The 17,276-nt window shown below is 39.6% G+C and overlaps 1 protein-coding gene across 7 annotated transcripts in view; it reads right to left on the reverse strand.

Moving 5' to 3' along the window:
• Positions 1 to 17,276, reverse strand: part of acaca (acetyl-CoA carboxylase alpha) — an 88,373-nt gene that overhangs the window by 50,023 nt on the left and 21,074 nt on the right. For all 7 annotated transcript variants that reach the window (XM_052097608.1, XM_052097625.1, XM_052097618.1 and 4 more), the window contains exons 11-15: positions 16,881 to 17,051; positions 13,499 to 13,660; positions 7,075 to 7,238; positions 4,990 to 5,140; positions 4,591 to 4,694 (exon numbers count right to left, since the gene is read on the reverse strand). In XM_052097608.1, coding sequence (XP_051953568.1) covers positions 4,591 to 4,694; positions 4,990 to 5,140; positions 7,075 to 7,238; positions 13,499 to 13,660; positions 16,881 to 17,051 — 752 coding nt within the window. The remainder of the gene's footprint in view (positions 1 to 4,590; positions 4,695 to 4,989; positions 5,141 to 7,074; positions 7,239 to 13,498; positions 13,661 to 16,880; positions 17,052 to 17,276) is intronic.

The raw sequence follows: 17,276 nt of genomic DNA on the forward strand, positions 1-17,276 counted from the left end.
TGATTTCCAGAGAAAATAACCAACTTAAAAACATAATCTTACAGTGGAAGTGAACGGGGCCAGAAGATAAACATTAAAATAGACCCTGTTCCAAACATTATATGTGTACATAACTTTAGTATCATAGTGACTGAGCTTTCCTTGTATTGATCCTAGAATATTCTCTCATTATTTACTCACCCTCATGCCATCCAAAATGTGTATGACTGACTTTCTTCTGCTGAACAAAAAGATTTTTAGAAGAATATCTCGGCTCTTTAGGTCCATACAATGCAAGTGAATGGTGACCAGAACTTTTAAAGTCCAAAAAGCACATAAAGGCAGCATAAAAGTAATCTATACGACTCCAGTGTTTAATCCATGTCTTCTGAAGAGATATGATAGATGTTGGTGCGAAACAAATACAAATTGAAGTCCTTTTTTTACTATAAATCTCCACATCCACTTTCAGTTTACGGTAAAAAAAGACTAGTTTCTCACCCACACCAATAATATCTCTTCAGAAGACTTGGATTAAACTACAGGAGTCATATGGATTACTTTTATGCTGCCTTTATGTGCTTTCTGGACCTACAGAGTTCTGGCCACCATTTACTTGCATTGTATGGACCTAAAGATATTCTTCTAAAAATATTTGTCTGTATTCAGCAGAAGAAAGATAGTTACACGAATGGGATGGCTTGAGAGTATAAATGATGAGAACTTTCCCTTTAACTTTAGATCAATATAAACAATAAAATGATATAGTGTGCTTACAAAAAAACGACATGTAAAATTGTGTGACAGTAGAACCTACGAGTCTATTTTCATATGGAAAAGTAGTGTAGTGCTTACAGCATACGGTGCAGTGCATACTGTTTACTAGGGGTGGATGATATGACCAAAATTCTATTTAACAGCAATTAATGCAGTATCTGTTTTTTCCCCTTCCTGAGCCTTCGTGAGAAGGTTATTCCTGGCAGGCTACTTAGCCTTACTGGCTCCATATGGTAAGGAATAGGGGATCATGCTGCCTACCTGGAACAAACAGAGGCACCTTTGTACAATGGGCGAAACTTCACTAATATGTTTCCCCACTTTCTGTGGCTAATTGGCATATATACATTTTTAGGATGTACACACGCGACATGACTGCATATCCTAGCACAAAAACTGAACCTACTTTATATTAGGCGGCCTTAACTTCTATGTACTTAACCCTTTAATGCAATGAACTTATTATGTACAAACATGTTGTCGCATTGTAGTTACATTTAAAATACTTGCATTTAATTACATTTGTAGTTACACTGTTATCTGTACCCAACCCTTACCCCAAAACCTAACTCTAACCCCTAATCCTAACTCTAACCCCTAATCCTAACTCTAACCTCTAATCCTCAAACTATGTAGCAGCAAATGTGAATTTTGCAGAACATCATGTAGTTACACAGTAAATACAAAGCCTTGTATGTATTTAATGTTAGTACATAGTAGTTAAGGTCACCTAATATAAAGCGTGACCCAAAAACGAATTGTGTGGAGCAGTGCAAGTTTAATTACACGTGACACGTACATTACAAACACGGATTTACTGGAAGGAGAATGAAGACTTTGCGTGAACCAGGCATGTGAGAGTTATGGGCAAGCTGCTGTTTCTCTTTGAATCACCTGTAAATGTGCAACTGCTATCGTCTGAACCAGTTTCAAAAGCAGAACCGCGAAAGAGAGACCCTGCGTGTGTGCATGATAGAGACTGAAGGATGTGTCCGTTCAGCGAGATGTAGACAGGTACTGTATACTTGTAGAGACTGAACTTTAGCATTAAATATGTTTTATATCTATATATTTGTGTCTAATAATGCATTGTAAATGTACAGTACACTTAGGTTTCTCTTGCCAATAAAGCTCGATATGAATTTGATCATATTATTTAAAGTTCACTGAAAAATGTCAGAGGATTTTGCTCATCAATGCGTTTTAATAACAGCATCATGCTTTCCTAACAGTGAGGAGCAATCTCACTGTAACAATAACTGTCAGCATGTCCACTGATTTTATGGCATGTACATTTTATCAAAGATTAATACCAAAATTGTGTTTATTAACTCATGAAAAAAGCATGAATATGAACATGTACATTTTTATTTTAAATAAATGATGACTAACCATATTTCTTGCAAGGTATAAATTAAATATATTTATGATGATATTTTAATGTTTGTTGTCATGTATCATGTACCATAATTTAATCGTGGTCGAATTATCTAGTGTACGTGTATTATTTGCATTTCTAATCTAATTTTGAATAATACACTTTGAAAGTCCAATCAAATAATGAATAAAGGAGATGTTAAAAATTGTGGATGATATTGCTTCTGGTTCATTAAATCACTTTCAAAATGGAAGGTCATATCGGGTGCATTGCATTGTGGGATACAGTATCTCATGCAACAACATTTGGTAAATGTAGTACGTCCAGAGGCCCAAACGTAATTTGTTGACTTCAAATTTTCTGCGCTGATTTCAGAAAATCTGTGGAATTTTGTTGATCTAAATGGCAGACATGGGGACTTGTGACTTGGTGACTTGGACTCGAGTCGACTCGAGTTGCTATTTTTATGACTTGTGACTTGACTTGACAAAAAATAAAATACTTGAGACTTGACTCGGACTTGGAAGTTAAAGACTCGGGACTTGACTTGACTTGAGACACGAAGACTTGAATGACTTGAGTGTTAATCACATCATGTTTCAGTTTGAATATAAAATATATAAATTATTTAAAAAAAATAAAGTTGATCCAGCTGGAGCGCAGGCTGAGAATAGTTTTGTCATGACTGGATCACGACACTATAGGCTATCATCAGCCATGCCCTCTCGTACCTTACGCACACCACGCCCACTTAGATCAGATAACACATCAACATGTCAGCCGGAGGGGTAACGTTACCGAGGGTCATCGCTTTCGGCTTCAAAAATTATTATCAAGATGGCAAAAGACGAACAGCGCTTTGCAAGACATGCAACGTTAAGATCGCGGACAGCCAGATGACAACCTCCAATTTCGTGCGCCATTTGAAGAGCCATTCTGCCCAGTAAGTGCTTGTCAATTTGTTAATTTTATCTGGTTAGTTGGTAGTTAGCTAATGTAATAATAGCAGGGTTCCCACGGGTCCTTGAAATCCTTGAAAGATTGTGAATCTGAAAAATAAAATTCAAGGCCCTGGAAAGTTCTTGAAAATAAACATACATAGACACAGGTCCTTGAAAGTGCTTGAATTTATTTTGTGCAAGAAGTTTTCTGGGAAAAAAAAATCTGTCCATTAATTTTTTATTTCGCCAACACTTCGTGGCTTATGCTGCATACTAGCCTGCTTGATTTACGTTAGTTATGCGCATTTAAGTTAAGTGTTTCCCGCGCGAAGTACTTTGTTTTGTACGTTGCCATGACGTTCACGCGCGCTGGTACCTCAACGTTTACCACTCACAGACATTGCAAAAATAGGCTTATGGATATACTCTGTGTGAGTGAGTGAGTGTGGGTGTGTGAGAGCGCGAGAGTGAGTGTGTGAGCGCGAGAGTGAGTGAGTGTGGGTGTGGGGGAGAGAGTGTGTGGGAGTGTGGGTGTGGGAGAGAGAGTGTGTGTGGGAGAGAGAGTGTGTGTGTGAGAGAGAGTGTGTGTGAGAGAGAGAGTGTGTGTGAGAGAGAGTGTGTGAGAGAGAGAGTGTGTGAGAGAGAGAGTGTGTGAGAGTGTGTGAGAGAGAGAGTGTGTGAGAGAGAGAGTGTGTGAGAGAGAGAGTGTGTGAGAGGAGAAATGTAACAAAGTTTAATGTACATAACTGTGTTTGAGAGAGAGAGAGAGGAGGTGTTCAGAGAGGAGTCTGTTGGATGTTAAGCTGTTATTTGTTTTATGGACTCAATGTTGAAAATTTAAAACATTTCAAACACTGTTGGCAGAAGTGAAATATAAATAATTTTATGAAGTTACAATTTTGTTTGATTCCATGATGTATTTTACTGAACATGAGTATTGTAATTTACTGACAGTTACTTATATCTTGTCTTTTCACTTTTATTATGATCAGATTCTGCAGGTAAAATTACAATAATAAGGTGACTTGACTTGGACTTGACATAGCCTGTGACTTGACTTGAATTGACCTGCCCAAGAAAACAATACTTGGGACTTACTTGAGACTTGACGGTTAAGACTTGGGACTTACTTGAGACTTGAAGGTTAAGACTTGAGACTTACTTGAGACTTGCACATGTGTGACTTGGTCCCATCTCTGCTAAATGGATTTAATCATGCTAAAATGTGTTTTTAAACTTGGCTGAGACCACTTTACACTTACTGGTAGCTAAAAGTATAATCTAATTATCACTGGAGGGGTGGGGGATATGTAGCTCTTAATGAACGACAGGTGTTCCAATTCTGCAGAATACTGTGGCATTTTCTGCTGAGTTTTGTGTGTGCATGCACAGGAGTTGTGTGTGGGCCTGGCCATCTGGGTATTCCATACATACAGAAAAACTGCATTCTGAGAACTCCATACTGCATGCTGCAATTCCGAACATAGTCTGGGTTATAAACGGTTATATTTTTACCTCTCCAGCGAGTGCAGAAAGTTGGACACACTGTTTCTGAGGTTGACATCAGCCACGTGCAGAGCTCCACTCACTACTCCCAGCATAGTGTCAGGACGCTCTGCCTACACACACAGTTAGAGACATTTTAACTGAAATAAAGCAAGCTGCAGAAACATTTAAACAATTGTTTTATTTATTTGACTGATGAACTATTCCTTTATTCCTTTAGTGTAACCGAATGGTAACTTCAATAAATGAAAGCATAATTGATCAACATGTATTAAATAAACTAGAAGAGAAATATGACTTAAAATGTACTGCAGCCACAGGTCATTGTTTGACTTGTAATGACAAGAAGAGTGATGAGGTATATGCAAGAGAGTTGAATAAAAAGGGTTATGACTTAAGTGACTATACCTGCATCTTTTCTGAGATCAGTCTATCCAGCCAGCCTGTGTCGATGCTGTTGTGCTGGAAGCTTTCCGTCTCAAGAAGCTTTATCAGATACTCCACTGTAGTCCTGAAGTCTCCTCTTATGGACAGCTCCTTCAAAGCCACCACCATGTTTCTATGAACACACAAAGCTAAATTAATAATATATCTTGTTATGACATACTATATGCAAGCCATTCGTAAGTTGATCCCCATAGAGAGTGTAAGCACTTGATTCTTCAATGAGACCACATCTGAAACACCATATTATTTGGACATTGATCATGATAATATCATGTTTTTGGACATGCTCCATGGTATTCTTGAAATACATGTATGTATTTACATATATGTATTTAAATGATGGCATTTGTTATCATTCAGTGCAATATGTCAAAGTACCACAGTACCATCAGCTGTACAACAGTAACACCACAATACTTTTTGTAGTGATAAGAGTAGCATTGATTTGACTTAAAGATCCCCACCCCAAAATGACAAGTTAGAACTAAGGATGCACCGATACCACTTTTTCTGTTCCGATTCAGAGTCCTTTTATCTGGACTTTAAAGGATTCAGATCTCTTTTTGTTCAGTTTAGTTGTAAGACATCAGATCACTTTTCATTCAGTTATTTTTTGGAAAACATTCATTCAACTTAAATATTATTATAATTTGTAAACAAATAATAATAATAGTAATATATCTCAATCAGTGCACCTTTAACTTTTGTCCTGTATGTGTCTGTAGGCAAGTTCACAGTAGTTTAATTCGCTTCTTATTCAAAATCTGGTAAAAAAAAAGAAAAGAAAAAGCACCTCAAGTGCCATTCTAAATGCATATTATAAGTGAACCGAACTTTTGAGCATCTAAATCTGAGATGTTGTCGTGAGTAGCACTCAAATATTGAGCACTGTGTGAAGGCTAAAAATTGCCATGAGTGTGTGTGTGTGTGTGTGTGTAAACAGAGCTGCACCATTCAACAATGCGCTGGCGCTGCACGTGCATATTATATATTTACTTATCAAACACAGCCTTTTGTGATTCACAGAGCTATTGCACGTCTTCAAGTGGCTTTGAATAAAATGCACGAGTCATATGAACTACTTTAATTGTGTTTTAATGGTTCTTTTATGTCATTTTTTGAACTTGACACTAACGAACATGACTAACTCACAGTATCGGATTTGGATGGGGCTCGTCAGACCGATACCTGATCCGTCTAAAAGCTTCAGTATCGGAGCCGACACCAATCCAGGTATCGGATCGGTGCATCTCCAGTTAGAAAACTATGGTACGGAACACCTTAGAGGACAGGATGGGTTTTTTTTTCTGAAATCGCATTAAGTTTTGCGTTCCCTCGCATGGTTAATCTATAGGAAAACCATTATTACGATATGGATATAGAATACTGTATTCTGTAAAAACATGTTTTTCGCCAAAAACTATGGTTAATACAGTCTACAATATTGGTAGCACTTCTATTAGTAGTAAATGTATTAGGTATAATTCAACACCTTGAATACATTACAATATTTATTCATCTTTGTTATTGTTAGTTCATAAAAATACAGTTAATGTTAAAATATACAACTTTTGATTAAAATTTTTTTAGTATATGTTGAAATTAATATTAACCAAGTTTAATAAATGCTGTAAAAGTATTATTCATTGTTAGTTCACGTTAACTAATGTTGTTAATGTTAACAAATGTAAGCTTATTTTAAAGTGTTACCACAACATTACTATAGTAATACCATAGTTAAACTATGTTAAAATAGTTCAAACATGGTTACTGTCATAAACCCATGTAAATGTATTGCGAGGGACAGCAAACTATTTCGAGTGCATGCAAATTCATGTCAGAAAAAAATAATTCTGCCGTATCCTCCAAGGGGCCCCATAGAAAACCAATGAATAATAATTCATAGCAGTACTGTATGTTCTATAGACTTTCTCATAAAACAAGTCTGTAGTGGTGTAAGGTCATGTATTAATGGCTGCTGGCCTGCTGCATACTAACAGGACACTTTCTCTAAAACAGAGACGTTGTGGAGCAGGCATTACTCACGAGATGGCCTCCTCTCGGTTCTCTCCCCAGGAGAAGCAGTGGCCAAACTGAGAGTCAGCAAACTCATGCAGGCCTCCAGCTGCTGCCACACTGAAGTAACCCCACACATTCTTATTACTGCGGAAATTCAGCTCCTGGACGGTACCTGAGCTGGGCTTAAAACCCTGACCAACACAAAAGGAAGAAGCATCAGTTATTAAACAGTGATTATGAAGTCACTTTTGGGAAAACAGATAAAAATTCATCTTACAGTACACTACACAGATTGTCCAATCAGACACTCTCTAGAATAAGTATGTCCCTCCCCCAAACACCCCCTGCAACTCATGTAACCACATTTCTCTGATAACAGGAGTGAGGTATCTCACTATGGGAAATTTCCGCAGGCGTATCTAACACTGGAAGCAATGACAGCACGTCTGTTAGCTGACAGACAATCACAGCAGTGATAAGGGAGCCCCACCTCCCTATACAAGACACTGCCACAGGTCTCTTCATTCTTTGCATATCTCTTTTCCATGCAACTGCAAAGTGAAGTGTGGTGAGATACCTCACTCCTCTTATCAGAAAACCAGGGTTACACGAGTAAACTAAAGTTCTCTTTCTAACAATCGTTCGGTATCTCACTATGGGATAATGCCAACTCCTGTATTGCAGATATGCTGTCCGAAGCAGACCATCAACTGACTTGTAGTGTCCAATGTACACCCACCTATTCAATTAGCAAAGAATGGATGGAGGGGAAAAATGTCCTTGATTGAAATGCCCTTAAACAGCACCCATGAGGTAACCATGCCTCTGGAAGAATGAGCTCTCAAGCCCTCCGGAGGTAAAAACCCCAGACTGTTATAACTTAATATAATAGCTTCCACAACCCGATGAGACACTGTTGTGATATGTGTCTGCCTTCACGATAATCAGTCCAAGAAACAAAAAGCTGATTACTTAGTTCTCTCAATGTACAAATCTACAAAGCATGGAGTTCACTAACTCGCTTTTAGCGAAAGGAGCTTCAATTCCATACTTTCAACTGTCTCAAAGGGAGGACGAGAAAGGGCTCTCAGAACCACGGGTAGATCCCATGATGGAACTAGTAGTTTTGACACCCTGTTCAAACACAGAGCACCCCACATAAACCTGCAAGCAAGTGGGTGTTAACCTATTGTACTCGAGTCAATTCCAACATGACATGCTGATATATCAGTGAGATACACCTTGATGGTTGAAAAGGCCCTGCCTTTATCCAAAAGTTCCTAAAGAAATCATAAAATGTCTGCCACCGAACATAAAAATGGAACAATGTGTCTGTGTGCACACCACTACTCAAACACACTGCATTTCCAATCATACGCAAAGCGCGTTGAGGCAGTCCTCATGCACTGAATCGAATCCCTCTGGGGTAAACCCATGACACTCAAATTTAGCCTCTCACAGGCCAAGCTCAAAGAGCCACTTGGTCCAGGTTGGGGTGAAATATTTCCTCCCATGCTTGCAGCAGCAAGTCCCTGCGCAGCAGTAGGGGCCAAGGCGCAGTTGTAATATTTCTACCAGCCACAGTTTCCCCAGCCAGTACAGCGCAATCAGTATGACTAAGTGACCATACTCTCTTACTCTTCTTAGAGTTGGATTGATTAAACTCAGTGGGGGAAACATATGGCCAAGGATGCGCTAGAGCATCCACACCCATAGGAGCAGTCTCTAGCCAGAGAGAAGAACAGAGGGCAATGAGAATTTTTGTGCAATGTAAAGAGATCTCTGGCAGCTTGCCCTTAATTCTCCCACAGCTGACTCACCACCTGAGGGTGAAGCTTCCACTCTCTGTACAGAGGATTCCCCTGGACAGGAGATCCACCCCCATATTCATCACTCCCGGAAAGTGCGTCACCCACAATGAAAGCGCACACCGCTCCACACAATCAGCTTTTGTGCCCCTGGTCCGTTTATGTATTCCACTGTTTTTGTGTTGTCTGATCTGACTAGAACATGGTGGCTTTGAAGGAAAAGTGTAAAGTGCTTCATTGCTATTCCAGTTGTCCATTAATTCCAGAAAGTTTATGTGCACGTGTGTAGTAATCATGTACAAACCTCATTCACTATTCTGCAATCGTGCGAGTCCCCAACCTGTGAGTGACACCTCTGTCATCAACACATTCCTCAGAAACTGCCCCCAAAAGGATTCTCCCTTGAAGGAAAGCGGGGATTCTCAAGTGACGAAGAGCAACCATTCCCTCTGATGTCAGGGTCACCCTGCGATTTAAGTGACAGCAAGGACACAAGTGCTGCGCTGCTATCCAGTGTTGAAACTCTCATTCGCAATAGTCCCAATGGAATGACTGACAACATCAAGGCCAACAGACCCAACAGGCATAGACACCGTCTGAATGCGAATTATTATTTTCCCTCTGAAAAAGGGACAAACAGCTGCAAATCGATCCAATGAGCTCCTCCGATAGAAGCGCTTGATACAGATTGGAGTTTTTTGGTTTCATTTATTTTGAAAACAATGTTCTCTAAATGAGACACCAGCACTTTCATATCCATCTCTGCTTGCTGCCGCGACAGAGCAGTAGATCGTCTTGGCAAGTAGACACTCTGAGATCAGTTCATCTCAGCGGCGTTAGCGCTGCTTCCACACACTTGCTGAACACTCTCGGTGCTAATAACAGTCCAAAAGGCACAGTCAAAAATGTGTAGGCTACTCCCTGATAAGCAAACCTTAGGAATTTTCTGTGTGACGGGTAAAGGCCAATATGAAGATATGCATCTTTCAGATTGACTGACGTAATCCAGTCTCTAGAACAAACAAATTGAGCATATTGAATTTGTACCTTCTGAGGAGTTTGCTGAAGTTCTGCAAATCCAGAATGGGACAGAGAACTCCCACTCTTTTGGGGATGATGAAACACCTGGAGTAAAAACCCTGATGGCTGTCCTCTGCCGGCACCACCCTTATAGCTCTTTTGCTCAGCAAATTAGCTATGTCTTCCCCTAAAATCGGAGCCAACTCCCCCTCCGATGTTGACATTAACACCTTGTTGAAGAGAGGTGGTTTTACAGATAATTGCAGACGACAACCCCATTCTATTGTAGATAAAACGAGGGGTGAACTTTGCATACCATGCAAACTTTCTGCGTGAGCAGAGAGGGGGCAGCTTTAGCTCGTGATCACTGATGGTGCTGCAGGCCACTGCCTGGATGCACAGATAATCTTTTTATTTTTGTAACATTCAAGTTTTTGTGAAAACTGTCCTCCTCTCTCTTTTCTGACCCAGTGGGTGGAGAGGGGAAATTCAAACAGAGAGGCACTGGGGGAACTGGTGCCAACATTCTCCTTAAACTCTTTTTGTAAGAGCTGTGCAACACAAAATGTAGTTTTCGACTACCCTGCGAAGCCTCTTGGCTGAGGGGGAGGCGTGGGGGGGGGGGTATACAAACTCGGCAAGTGCTGTTCACCCACTCCATGTCCCGAACCAGAGCATTGGTTGACTCCTCTACTTGATCCCCTGTCTGCAAATGAAGCCTTCCTTCTCGGCTGGGGCTGTGACCCACACTGCAATGTATGCTGATTGCCCACATTTAAAATGGGATGGGAACCAGAACGTGAAGGCTGTGGAGCAAGAAAAGTAGTGACTTTTCATGAAAGGAAAGTTTTAAATGCTGCATCATAGAAACCATAGCCCAAAAAGTGCTTTTGATTCCACCGGGGCATCCGGGAATTTCATCATCTCTCTCTCAGACAAACCCAGCCATAGAGCTTGTTCGCCCATGATGACAAGACCCATTCTGAGGCCACAGCTCTGGATGGCTCCTCTTGACATGTGAATGTTGAGATCCACAATGACTATGATCTTCTGATAAATGGAGGCTGACAATCGAATCAGTGGAGGCGATTTGCCACAGATGCCTCGACATCCCTAGATCATCCATCCTGTGCACATGCAGCCTAGAGAAACCTTTAACAGGCACTCAGAGAAAACGCATCTCCGCAACACCCTGGGACAGCAGGAATCAATTGTTTTACCGGGGTAGCACGAGATGGCAGCCGTTTACCATCATACAGTACTCTTTGCACATTGGCATGCCTGCTGTGTCGGCCAGTTGATGGAGAGTTTGGCTCCCGCCTGTCTACATATTTCAAACAGGTCCAGCTCTCCCTGGACATGAGAGGGGACGAGACCATCACGCTGCCTGGATGAGAATGAGCTGGGAAAAGAGCATCAAACTTATCCTCCTCGCCATCGTCCTATGAAAGGCAACCATCATCATAATCCTCTTCATCTTCTTCCCTGTCCACCATCAAAGGGGTAGATTCAAAGAGGAAAGGCAGATTGGTGAAAACTTAATCCATTAAATCGCCCCAGTTGCGCTGTTCCTGCGGCTGGGGCAGGGGTCTTTCTCCACTGGCGACGGAGAAAAAGAGTGATCCCCATTATTCGACTGAGTGACCCCACACCATCCTTTCCAAAACTCAGCATATGAACCGGGAACAGAGTGGACAACACTTGGGATTAGCGAGTGCAGACTGCGCATATCAGAACATGAGGTATGCGATACAGAGCAGGTGGGAATCCTTGGTCAAGGTCATAGATCCACACGCACACTGACGGGAAGGAACCTTCTCTTTCGCTCTGCCGCTCAGTGAACTCGCAGTCGCCATTACAGAAAACTGAGCTTAAGAACAGAGCCAGTTCACCACAACGTGCCACTAATTTTTGTGTTAATCCCTAGATCTCTCCTTAATATAAGACCAGCCATTCTGCCACACCACCACGGCGTGCAGGAGAGGGTAGAAGCTATAACCACTTTTAACTCAACTGGAAAAATACATAAACCCACCTTGACGTGCTGGTTTATGCCTGGATAAACAATATCGACACAGCAGAAAAGTACTTCAACGGTGAATATATTCACTAAAAGAAAAAAGCAGAGCTTTACGACATACTTGAATGGCTCGTTTAACGAACTGTTTAGTGACCCCATCTTGCGAGTCCTGCTGAGGATAGCTTCCAATAATCTCCATGGGTGAGGTGAATGAGAATGAATAAGAGACCTGTAGCAGTGCCTTACATTGGGAGTTGGGGCTCCCTTATCACTGCTGTAATTGGTCTGTCAGCTGACAAACGTGGTGTCATTGCTTCCAGTGTTGGATATGCCTGAGGTGAATTCTCATGGTGAGATACCGAACAAATGTTAGAAAGAGAACTCGTTTGAAAGACGTACTTGTCATTTTTTTGCAGAATACATTCTTTTTTATCTCACCAACATTCAATTAAAACTGTAAACGGACATTCACAACTAGGGAAAATATGTTTTCTTTTGCCGTGGGGCTGTAGATGGGGAGCACCACTGCTGGAAAACAGTGCAAGAAACTGCCGTATCACATGAAGCAGAGAAGTGCAGCTGAATTTTTTTCAGAATGTTTTCGAACCTGTGCTTGAAAGTAACATCATCCATCTGCAGCACTGGCGCATGCGACTTTGGTCAGAGTGGAAGAAATGCTATTAAAGCATTTGTATGCCAGTATGAAGCAATTAAAATAGGATTACTCCACATATATCTTACTGTGATTATCATTTTAGCCTTATTATTATTATTATCATAATCACAATATCATAAATCACAATATTCTGATTACATGAGCAACAGTTTATTTGCAGTATTGCCTTAATTGCATTGTAATTGCATTATGAAGATGCATGTAAGCAGTGAGCATTTTAAGATTAATGGATTGGCACCATTCACTTTCATTGTAAGTGCCTCACTGTTACCCAGATTTTTGCTTTTTTCATAAAAAAGACGCTGACTACAACACCTGGAGTTGCAAGTTCGAATCCAGGGCATGCCAATTGGTCTGGTTGCTATGGTGGGTAGAGTCAGGTTGGGTTAACCTACTCGTGGTCGCTATAACTCGTGGTGAGTTGTGCGTGGATGCTGTGGAGAACAGCGTGAGCCTCCACATACACTAGGTCTTCAAGGTATCGGGCTCAACAAACCATGTGATAAAATAAGTAAAAAATGCAATAAAAAGCGCATTGGGAATTGGATATTTCAAGTTGGGGAGAAAAAGTAAGAAAAATCAAAAGAGAACATTTTTTATTTTTGTGGTAATCGATATTATGCCACAAATTCCGTCGATTGAGCTTAATTTGTAATGAACCCTGAATATTCCTTATTTTTTATGAGGTCATCTTATAATGTTAATTAAGGTTTTATGTGCCACAAAGTCAAAATTATGTTTCTCTTGACCATTTTACACAGTTCTTCTGATTCTTAGAATTAAACAAGTCATTTTGTGTTACTGTACTTTTAACTACGTGCTGTAAACGCTCACTTTGCATATAAAATAAGTGCTTACTGACCAACATTTTTTTTATTTTAAGGTTAGACCCCTTTATGGATCAGTCAATCAGTTGGGTTCACACACCTCATCTGGATTCTCACTGGTAATTCGAGCTGCAATGACGTGTCCTCGTGGAGAGGGGGTGGTAGAGAGCCCTTCAAAGTCAATAGGTGAGTCTCCCCATGGCTGCATCCCGTACATCACTCTGATGTCTTTAATGCGGTGAAGTGGGATGCCCATAGCGATCTGAGAGACAGAAGACACAAACAGGTTTAACTGAAAGGAGCTTCATACAATAATTACAGTACAGCTTTAAACAGGAGCCACTCACTAAAATAATGCCATGGTATTCCCATGTTTTTTGAACATGTAACATTGTAATTTTGAAGTACTTTGGAGTATCATATAAATACAATGTACATGAATATGGTAATAATTCAGAATAATAGTATACATCAAAGTACTATGGTACCAGCACAATCATTTTTGTGAGGGTTGACAAAGAAAAAAAATATAAACTAGATTTTAAAAACTAGGTTGTAAGCATGTTGCTATTCAGGTTTGGGTCCTGACTTCAAGGTAGGTTTATGGGGGCTTTTGTTTCACTGGTTTTATTGCCCACCGGGTGAAAATGTTCAATCAGATAAATTGGAAAATCAATAGTGCACTTTTCCTCAATAAGCTCAAATAATAGTGATGCTTGCCTTTGTGAACACCATTAAATATGTACCTTTCCCCTTAATTTATATATTCCTCTTAACCTCCCGCTTGGCTATGCAATTAATTAGTGACAGCCCACTGTGTCTCCCATCCCCATCCCCCCTTTCGGTCTATCAAATTCCCTCATTCATCCACAGCAGTCTTTGTGTATTACATAACAGTATTAGCCCCCCTCTCCCTCTCCCACTCTCACTTGCCCTATAGCACACTGGCCTTAGCCAAGTGACCTATATAGCAAAGACAGTGGTCATGTGAACAGTGTGTGCCAAAGGGACTGTATTATATTGTTCAATAGATGTTCTTGATCTAGTGCTTGTGGAGATCTACAGTGCATAAGCCTTACAAAGCTTTACAAAGTGACAAAGTGACAAAGCTTTATTAAAAGTTCACCAGATATTTATAAGCAGAATATTTCAGGCTTGTAACAACAACAATAATAATAATAATAATAATAATAATAATAAATACAGCTGCAAGCAGCAATAAGGAGGCTAAGCATTTAAATGGCAAGGATTGCTCAACCTAAAAGGACACAGAGTACATATGACATACACAGTATTACAAGTCACCTCAGGATTGATTTGAACCTACGCCTTTGTTCCACAGGTCAGTGCAACACCACACAGCCACACCAACGACAGTACCCAAAGGGACATACCAAGCTTAGAGGAATCATAGCAAAGCATAGCAGTCACCATTATCAACTATCAATGTCACTTTTAATCAAAGATCACAATCTAAATTTGTTTGGGAAAAGCCCATCAGCTATTCAGTGAACACAATACAAAAATCTCAAGATTTTTTAGATGACAACAAATGTTCACCTGTATTAAGCATTCTTAGCAGGAAACATTTGAACTATTTCCTAATGCACTAACCTCTAGGCCACTCAGTTGACTCATCTCAAAGAGACATTCCAAGCTGAGAATATTTAATTGTTAGAGCTATATGGTTTTAAATTCTAGCAGGAATTCTGTAAAGTACTACAGCCTACGTAGTATGCACAACATGAAAATTCAGAGGTCAACATGAGTGCAAATTGTAAAACCATCCTTTGCTGGATTCAACTTTGCAAACATTTGAAGCATAATCCAATGTTTTAACCACTGAGCCACTCCATTGACAATGAACACTGACAAAAATACAAGACAAATTTAGAGTGAGCACACAAAAGTGTTGGATAACATCCTCTAATTAGCATGCTAAGCTGATGTTTCCTATGGATAGCATTGTGATCAAATAGCCTTAAAAAGATAGCATGCTAAACAGGTAAACATGCTAAGCTATCATACTCCAGTAACCTCAGGAAAATATGTGGATGACCCATACTAATTTTTATTTAAATTCAACAAAGGGTTCAAAATACATATGAGAAAAAAACAAAAACAAAAAAAACAACAACACTAAGAATACCTGCATTTAGAAATTATAAGAGATAAGCCCTGCAACTATTCAGTAAATACAACACAAAAACATCCATAATAAATGTTAATACAGTAATAAAGCAAGGTTTGGATCGAACCCACAACCCTTGTTACTATAGTCTAAAGACTGCACCACTCAGCTGACATAGCTCAACCGTGGCAAACAGACATGCAGAGTTTAGAGTCAGCACAGAACTGAGGATTATCTTTTGAACTATAGGTGGAAATAGTTCAAAACAATTTCAAATATTCAAAAAAGAACAGAACTGTGACAATTACAAAATACCAAAAGAAAAGTAGATCACTTGCCAATGGATTATTACATGATGCCGATGATGAATACATATTTTCTTTCAAATCTGACAATGCATTTTATATATATATATATATATATATATATATATACAAAAAACTTTTTTTTTTTTTAATTCAATATGGTGGAGGCAGCATGGCCGATAGGGGAAAAACTGATCTTGTTGAAATCTGCATAATGCAAGGAATCCACACACACCAAATGTAAATATTTTTGACCCATAGGTGGCTCTGTCGTGAAACTCTGCATGTGCCCTCAGACCATGGTGCTCATGAATCAAACAAAGTTTCATTTCGATGGGAAAAAGATCCTGAGAAAGACATTTTTAATCCGACCTAGTTAACTTTGCAAAGTTGTAGCTTTCAAACAAAGGCGGAAATCAAAATTCTGTATTATAATTTCTGTAAATGTAAACATCATAATCCAAGATGGCAGTCACTAAAATGGGTGGAGTTTTAAATTTACGTGAAAGTCCATTTGAATCACTGGGTGGTGAGTAATCAGACAAAAAAAAGAATGGTGTCTCTAGGACAAACGGTACAAACGATTAGTCCTAGAGAGGCCCTAAATTTGCTAAGGGGACTATTCATGCCCACCACTAACTGTGTGCCAAATGTAATAATTTTCCAATGTAGGAGGAATAATAATACTAATACTAACAGATACAATAATAAGGAAACATCATGTGTGCAGAAATCCCACATTTTTTTATTTAAGCTGATAAGTTGTTCAAATCATCCTTTTCAGGTGGGACTACTTTTATGGATAGCAAGAAGTGCGTTACGGATAGTTCCGTCATGGTGGCATTGCCACAACATCATACGAAAGTTTACAGGAATTGCATGGTCATTACACGAGTTGAAATATTTTAAATATCGTTGCAAAGAAAAGGCATTTAAAGGCATTTTTCTCCTTTTTTAGGATAATGTCACAGATGCTCTGGATAAAGTTCAAGTTTAACATGGAATAATTTTTTACAAAAACGCATACACAAAATTTGCACACAAACCTGCAGCTGGGCAGCAGGCAGGTTGACATCAGCCACCATCTCAGTACAAGGATGTTCCACTTGAAGACGAGGGTTGAGCTCCAGAAAGTAAAAGCTTCCGTCCTGACTGTACAGATACTCTACAGTTCCTGCACTCACATAGCCAACCATCTTTGCCAGCATTACTGCACACTGAAACAGACAGATACTCACTTCAGGCCATAATGAAAAGATTCTTAAAAAACAAATTCTCTTAATTTAACCTATCTTGTTCGGTCATTTCAACTAGGTTTTTACTGTAGCGGTTAATAAATTGGATAAAAAAAAAAATTGCTTATTATGCAAATGGTGAAATTAAGAAATATATATGCAATTAAGATATAAAAACCTAAAATCCCCCCAAAAACCCCATAATTT

The sequence above is a fragment of the Xyrauchen texanus genome, chromosome 3 (genome assembly GCF_025860055.1).
Source record: "Xyrauchen texanus isolate HMW12.3.18 chromosome 3, RBS_HiC_50CHRs, whole genome shotgun sequence".
NCBI classification, from domain to species: domain Eukaryota; kingdom Metazoa; phylum Chordata; class Actinopteri; order Cypriniformes; family Catostomidae; genus Xyrauchen; species Xyrauchen texanus.